This window comes from Stegastes partitus, unplaced genomic scaffold (assembly GCF_000690725.1).
Source record: "Stegastes partitus isolate 25-593 unplaced genomic scaffold, Stegastes_partitus-1.0.2 Scaffold2460, whole genome shotgun sequence".
NCBI lineage: Eukaryota > Metazoa > Chordata > Actinopteri > Pomacentridae > Stegastes > Stegastes partitus.
This window is the reverse complement of record NW_007580191.1, coordinates 27,655-35,817: the sequence shown is the minus strand read 5'-3', so window position 1 is coordinate 35,817 and position 8,163 is coordinate 27,655. Positions and strand designations below refer to the sequence as shown.

Sequence of the window (8,163 nt, the reverse complement as noted above, 5' to 3'; positions counted from 1 at the left end):
TGAACAGTAGAATCTCTGTCCAACTCTGGAACGAAGCATCTGTACATTCCCTGATCAGAAAGTTTCACTGGAGACAGTTTCAGTGAAATGTTTCCGTGCTGCAGTTCATCAGTGAACAGTGACGATCTCCTGCTGTACATTGCATGTTTATTGGACTCTAGTTCCACACCCTCGCGCCACACCAGGACAAATCTGGGGTTCAGGTCAGGCCTGGCCCACTCCACAGTCATGTCAAAAGCATCCATGACAGGCTTCAGGTAACACGGCAGAGTGACGTCACCACCAATGAGTGCCACTATTGGATGCAGTGGACCAATCACCTGCGACTGACCTGAACGGAGAGAGGTTTTAGTTTGTCATTTCTGCAGCACATACTTATAAATACATCCGTTCTTCATGTAAATATAAAGCAGACTGGTGTGTTTCATTTACCTCTACATGAGTATATCAGCGTGAGGACGACAGCAACGTGGAACAGCACAACGCTGGAAGCACCAAACCGTCTGACCGTCCCATAAACCATCCTGGAGATCTGTCAACAGAAACATAAGAGCAGGAAAGACTGATGATGTTGTTTGTGGGGCCCTGGAGACCATCACACCCTCCTCATCAGCTCAGAAAGTATTCTCAACATACATTTATCAGTCTCATACTTGATGACTTTCCCTGATTTTATAAGAAATGCTGAAGAACTTGATTTTTGTCTGATGGTAAATTCAGAAGTCTGCTTCCACAGGGTTTGACTGAACTGTACAAGTCTGACAGGCCACCAGGTCAACAAATATAAAATCACACCTGTTTGATCCACCAGGAGGCGCCGCCCTCTGCTGGCTGATAGAAAGAATGCAGGTTTCAGTCTGACAGGCATGTTTGTGTTTCTTTAAATCAATCACAGTCCTATTAGATGGAGTTAAAGGAAGAATCCCGCGACAGTGATGCAGCACATTCACTGTCAGAGCTGGAATCTACGTCCATCTTTAATATACAGTCTGTGGCGTGTCCTTGGAAACTCTTCATGTGGTCAGAAAAATACCACGTCTACATTTTTCTACAACTCTGAAGCCAAGAAAAGAAATCCAGATCCCAAGTGTTGAATTTATTGCCTTGAACAGAGCTCATAGGAGGAACAACTCAGGTTTTTATCTCTTTACAGTTTAACTGACACACATTTAGCAGAAAATGTACAAAGCCTTGCTATATAAATATAAATATAATATAGATATGAATGCACGTCTGCAGAACGTGTGACAGAGAGCAGTTTGTCACGTTTTAAACTCAGACTGACGATGTGAATGTTCACTAACGCTCACATGCAGCTGTGGGTGTGGCTGACCTCCTCACTGCTGCCTTTAAAGCTGCAGCTCAGTTCATGCGTAAATACGCGTGAAGCTGCAGACAGCCGGAGGTTGAGCTGAAGCATGATTTCATTTGAGGTCAGTTTCATCAGAACATTTCCACAAAACAACCTTCCGTGCTCTCTGTGTCCTTCATTGTTCACCTCGAGTTTAGTTTCACTTTTAATCGCAGCAACAAAGATCGATAATAAGAACAAAAATGAGGCAGATCGACTCTGAAACGTGCTGATTTAAAATGTTACACCGATGAACGTCCGGATTTGTCTGTTTGAAACATACACCGACACATGAAATGTACCTTTTCACGAGCACTCCTGCGTACCTGTCCGGTGTGTGGAGGTGTCCAGGTGACGTTATATAAACGGTCAGAGTCCGTCTGGAAGGGGAGGAGCACTGACTTTATTATGTTTGCAGGCAAAGTCTGGCAATAAACCAACACATCAGTGCACTGTGGAGGTTAGTTCACTCTGTAACATGCATGCAGTGATAAATGTAGCGCTGAAATCCAAACCAACAGCCCAGTGGCTCAGTGTACACATGAATAAAACATACAGATGGACGCACACACACATGACTGCAGCCCTTGGACACTGAAGTTCAGTTTCACAGTCTCTTTACTCTTTAATCATGAATTCTCATATTTTATTTTTATATATTGGATAAAATCTTTTTTTTTTCTGCATCCACGCCAGCAGAGGGCAGCACAAGTCAGCTACAGTCCATTCATCTCTTGTCTGAGGTTGACTCAGAGCTTTGTTTTCATTCCAAAACAAATTCTTGTGTCGCTCAGGAATGTAGATTGACATCATATGAGGAAGTCTAATAGAAAAACACAAAATAAAGAAGCAGAATTGAGACTAGAAGAGAAAAGTAAAACTGGCAATGAGAAAAGTAATATCACACAAAATATCCAAATAGAGCACAGAGAGTATGAGGAAAAGTATTATTGCAAAAGACAATAATTAAACTCGTGATGTTTCGGCTGTCCTTCCTGCAGATTGAGCCTCAGCACAAGAGTTAGCAGCACATTGGCAAAAATCAAACACCATCATTATCGTGAGTTTATTCACGGCTTCAGCCATCAGGAATCTCCGTTCTTCTCCTCATGCAGCACATCACCGAACAACACCAGTCACCTGACATATAAGAAACGTTGGTAACTGCTGAGCGGCGTGTCCGAGGCCCTGAAAAACCGATTGATGCTGAACGCCTCAAACTGTGGAGCTTCATGTGTCGTGTCTCAGCGAGTGTGGTGGCGGCTGAGGTCAGGAGGCCTTAACGAGGGAATTAAATGAAGCATCACAGCATGATGAAGTGATGCATCAGCCAGGTCTTCAACAGAGTGAAGGTGTGGTCGCTGTGGTTGTGTTTTATTTACAGTCAGGAGCTCCAGACGTCTGTGAACTGGTGATGGAAATGCGACCAGGGGTTTGTCAACACTGAGCTCCAGACGTTGATTTGGGGCAGAATTCAGTCACGCTCAGTCAATTTCTAGATCCTGATTTATAGGTTTCACCAATGACGTGTGGAGTTTTGTGGGTTTTTTGAGCCGATGCCGATTATTGGTCATCAAGAAAAGCCGGGACCAGATATCTGGAGCCGACGCACATTAAATGTAATGTGTCATTCATGACTCGGCTCCTTCATGAATAAGGGCGACCGTAACTGAACAAAACACAAATAGAGAGGATAATGGAAAATGGAAAAAAAAAACAGCTCATAGACCTGATCCTGTTCAGAGTCGGAGCAAGAATCAAACAGTGATCTGTCCTTCAGACGTTACAGCTCCAGAACTCTCACGAAGCAAACAGGAACTGGTCAGTCCAGTGCAGTTAAAGCCAGACGGAGACAAAGTAAAAGGGCACCTCGCTGCAACAAATACAAAACACACAGTCGGGCGACAAATTAAAGGAAAAACCCTGAATCCTTTCACCCTGTTGTGCCGTCAAGGACATTTTACCGCCACAGTTTTGTGTATTTAGAAGGAAAGGTCACCTCTACACTCTGATATATCTGCTCAGGTGTATTTTGAAAGGCATTTATTGGAACTCTTTGTTGTACTTGGATCAGACGATCTAGAATTTTGCTTTTGTGGCACAACCTGTCAAACCTGCTCGATCGGTTGACAAAGTCAAACCCAGTTTTGGATTTTTGTGACCAAGTGTTTGGCATTAAAAAGGATTCTGTATGTTGTGTATGACTGTGACATGCAGTCTGGTCCAGACACATGTCCCCGGGTGACTTCTGCAGCATCAGGTTTATTTATTTATTTTTTAATATGTTCTCAAAGATGGAGCTTTTCATCAAGGCTTGATTTATTTTTTTTACATTTTTCACCCCATAGTCAGAGAAAATTTGATCTATTTGTCCAATATTACAGATTCTGAATCAGTGGCATGAAGAGAAACAGCAGCAAAAATAAATCAGGTTTTTATCTTTAATAATATCTGAGACGATCAAACAGCCTCAAATTTCAACGTGAGGAAAAAACCTGCTGAAAGTGGCTCGATGGATAGTTTTATTTTAGTTTGGACTTTAATCTTGCAAAGTATTTGACATATCAATCTAAAATTTCACAAATATCTCGATAAAAAAACACATTTTATGCCACGAATGTTGCTCTTTGAGCAAAGTTAAATGAAGTCTGTACGTTCATGTGTCACATTTGAACACATTTATGAATAAAGACAATTAAAAGCCACAAAACAATCAGCCTCATTGCAACAAAACTCATTATGTGGTTTGTATGTTTGTTCAGGGCTTTCCTAAGGTGTGCAGCCGAACGAGAGCGTGTCGAGGCCAACGCCTACAGCTGCACAAAAAAAACAGCGTGACGTGAGAAACCTGAAGCTGCCCTGCAACTCCTGCTGTAGGAATCCGACGGATGCTTTCATAAAGCTGCCGTTCACGTCTCTGTGCGGCGCCTGATCTTGTCTCAGTCCCGCTTCAGAAGGCAGCTCTGGTCGTCTGCTCACCTCTGAAGCGTCCGTCTGAAGGTCGTCTTCGTGTCCAACATCTGCATCGACATGAGGATGGCGTCTTTGCTGCTGGGTGTCATGTTGGCTCTTGTCCAAGCTGCTGGTGAGTGTTCATTTAAATACATCCACATTCAGCAACTCTGGCTGCTTGGCACACGTCTGGATAGATTTTAAATGAGCAGCGTCTGTGGCTTATGTCACTAAAGAGCAGCAAAAATCTGTTTTTATTTACCAGCGAGACATCCCATAGACACTTGTAACCACACGTTTACATACACCGTATAAGAAGACCTTTATTTTCTCTCACTATCTGACATTAAATCAGACAAAGCTTTTCTGTTTTACGTCAGTTGGGATGACCTAAATTATTTCTATTTGCCAGAATAATGAGAGAGAGAATTTCTTCAAACTATTTGAAGGCTCACCTGTGGGTGTATTTTAAAGCACACCTCAAACTGCCTCCTTTTGTGACAACATGAGAAAATCTAAAGAAATCAGCCAGAAATCAGGTTACGTGTCTTTTTAAACGCTGTATGTAAACTTCTAGTTTAACTATATGGATTCAACCAGCCAGTGTTTTTCATTTTGTACGGCTAGCGGGGCCTGGAAGATAAATAAATCCAGAGAAAATAAGTTTTCATTTTCAAACACGTTCTGTCTTTTCTGTCCTTCATCTCGTCCGGGTGCAACGATGGAACGTCCGACAACGCCAGTGATTCCAGAAGGTGAGTCTGAACTCCATCAGATTAGTTTTTATCTGTCATCAGACACAGTGTGAAGCTGTGGGATTGTTTAAAGCGAGAGAGATGGAAGTAAATAACCAACACTCGCTATGAAACAGAGGTGAGTGCATCCTGTGCAGCGTCACTGATTATTCCACCAGTTCTGAGTATTTGCTGGAAAGTCAAATCAAAAACTGACATTTTGAATCTACTACATTAAAAAACGAGGCCCCATAGTGGGAAGTCAGTGCAACAAAACTTTATTTTTATTGTTTTATTTTATTTTTCAGTACTTGACATATTCACCTTCATGTCTTCATTTTGGTTTATACGACGCTCCTCCTCCAGACGGCACAAATGATCCTGAGAAATCAGGGAAACAAACCTCCACAGAGGTTCCCAGATTTAGAATGAAGCTTAAAATGTGAATTATTCTGGCTCTAACGATAAAATAGACAAATTACAGAGGTACACATCAGTAACGGCGATGTTGAAATCTCCATCGTGTACAGACGAAGTCAGCGTGTTGATATAAAAAGTCGTTTTTCTTGGACTACAATTCGATAATCGATGTCACAGAACAGAAACACAGAGAAAAAGTTCACTTTCTAAGTATCCTGAGGATGCCCTGGAGATTTACAGTCAACCTTTCTTCTGTGTTCGTCTTCAGATGATTATGACGACTGGTCTCTATCGTGCCCTTATGGGTGGACCATGTACAGGACTCGCTGCCTCCTCTACGTTCCAAGAAACATGACCTGGACTCAAGCTGAGGTAACCACGATGACTCCTGATTCAGAATGAATGTTTTCACGCTAAATTTACGCCTCACGCTCGGAGGCCTGCACAACTAAGCAAGTTAAACAAACCCAGTGTCGCTAAGGGCTCATGAGTGTCACTACTTTGGCTACAGGTGACCAATCACAAACATGGACAGAAGAGGGCGCTATAATCCTAAATCAGCAGCTTTAATGCAACCTGTTCAGCACATGTGATGTCAAATGATCAAAACATCAAAAAAATAGTTAAAACTCATGAACAGGCTTATTTGCAATTCAAGAAAACGAGGGAAGACATGAACATGCCAACAAATCCAAGGCGTCCTTTAGATTAGCAGCATCTGGGGACAGTCAGGAGAAGAAATCAGGCTCAGGGAGGGCAGACGTCTGCATCGACTGGTTGGAGTGACGGTAAAGAGGAGAAAACAGGGCAGTAGATGGAGTACAGAGGATGCAACTGAAAACTGAAGCTCTCCTCTCAGAGAATCTAGAAGCAGATTCAAACGGATTCTAAACCCCCTCTTCCTAAAAAGAAGACACGAGTGAAGAAGTGATGCTCTGAAAACCCAGAGTTAAACCTGAACATACTGCGCTACCTTCAGATTTAACTGCTTTGGCTTCTCTGCTATTTCACTCCAGGAGCACTGTAAGGCCATGGAGGGAACGCTTGCATCGGTGTACGACGCCGGCCACGCCAAAGAGATCCGAGAGCAAATGCAAAGCTTTGGGGAATCACATGGAAAAGTGTGGGTTGGAGGCCACAACACCCCAGAGGTAGACCGAGCATCACGACTTAACATCTGGTATTTAATGCTCCTTATACTTCACATACATTCAGAAAATCTTTCTTCTTGTCCAACAGAATCCTTCCTGGTCCTGGAGCGATTTTTTAGGTGTCCATCAGTTTACCCAGTTTTGTGGCGGACAGTCTGCAAAGAACGAGCACCACTGTCTGCAGCTCACCTTCGCAGGTAAACCCACCAGCATCGACAACAACAACATGGTGCAAGTTACTCAGGATCTGCAGGGCGACGTTGTTTCCTCGGCAATATTTAAATTGCACATCATTAGAGAAGCTAAATTTGAGTTGCACTAGTTAAGTCCTGCGCTTTTGATCTTGCAGAAACAGGAAGTGGATGCCTGGATTACATGCACTGTGACGCCGAGCTGCCATCCGTCTGTAGCATCGTACTCATGTAGCCGCTGAGCTGAAACGGACGTCTCATTTTCCAGCTGCATTTCTGCTTAATGCTGCACAAACAGCTTGTCTTGTAGATGAGAGCACACTGAATGCTTTCTGCACTTTATTCTGCACACTGAGCTGCACTTTTTTAAAAAATCAAACATTTAAGCATTGAAAGAAGATTTTTTTTCATTCATGATGAACTTGAGGTCCAGCATGTTTGCCGTGAGCCTGATCAGGACCGTCGCAGTAAATGCATCGGCGGTGGGAGTGTGATGATTCAGGGATGCATGAGTGCAGAAGGTGGTGAGGAGACGACGTTTCTGGATTAACGTCTGTGGATAAAACAAAACGCTGTCTGACAAGATGCCTCCCAGTCCGCAGAAGGGAGTGTCTGCAGAAGAATAAACAGAAAACTGCCCTGGTTTAGATTTACAATAAAACATTTTAATTTTTTTTCAACGGTTCATATGTTGCAATATGAAAGATGCAGGTGTTAAAAACAGGAAAAGAAGGCCTCCGACAGTGATTCAGCTTCATGCAAAGCATCCGACAGTGACACGGTGCAGATAATGCAGCACAGTGAAGCAATCTTTTTTCAACTTCTCCTTTAACTTCACTTGATTCTGTACAAAATGCGTCAAGGCAGCGAGACATGAAGGTTACTGAGTGACTGATACTAAACTAACAAAGAGCTTGAAGTGCTCAGGAAAATGTATCTTCATGTTTTTATATCTATCAGTGTGATCAAACTGAAATGTATTCGTGGGCTTTTTATTAATAAAAGAAATTCTCACAAAAACACTTTGCTGGTGTCCCTGTGCATCGTCACACCAAGTTTCCTTTCAGGAATTTAAACTTCTTCGCCTTTGAACAGCAGCTAAAACTAAATAAAATCTAAAGTCGAGACGCCGCTTGTGCATCAAGTGACCGTCTGCTTGAAGGCGGTTCAGAAGGTATCAGGGATTTTTAAAACAACGTTTAAAGAAGTTCTGTTAAAGGACGGCGTCAGGTCCAAATTTAAAATATATCTGCGCGTCACACTGCGTGCTGTCCAATCAGACGGACTGCATGAACACGGTTCTAAAATGTGAACAGCAGAACTTTCTCAGTTTTGGACCCGTGCGTTGGATCGATCTGCACGTC

General features: G+C 42.8%; 1 protein-coding gene across 1 annotated transcript in view; it reads left to right on the top strand.

The window, feature by feature from the left end:
* Nucleotides 1–4,400: 4,400 nt before the first annotated feature.
* Nucleotides 4,401–8,163, top strand: part of LOC103375086 (type-2 ice-structuring protein-like) — an 11,252-nt gene continuing 7,489 nt past the window's right edge. The window contains exons 1-6 of the mRNA XM_008305287.1: nucleotides 4,401–4,436; nucleotides 5,047–5,058; nucleotides 5,726–5,829; nucleotides 6,474–6,608; nucleotides 6,697–6,805; nucleotides 6,958–7,053. Coding sequence (XP_008303509.1) covers nucleotides 4,412–4,436; nucleotides 5,047–5,058; nucleotides 5,726–5,829; nucleotides 6,474–6,608; nucleotides 6,697–6,805; nucleotides 6,958–7,034 — 462 coding nt within the window. The 5' untranslated portion in view covers nucleotides 4,401–4,411 and the 3' untranslated portion in view covers nucleotides 7,035–7,053. The remainder of the gene's footprint in view (nucleotides 4,437–5,046; nucleotides 5,059–5,725; nucleotides 5,830–6,473; nucleotides 6,609–6,696; nucleotides 6,806–6,957; nucleotides 7,054–8,163) is intronic.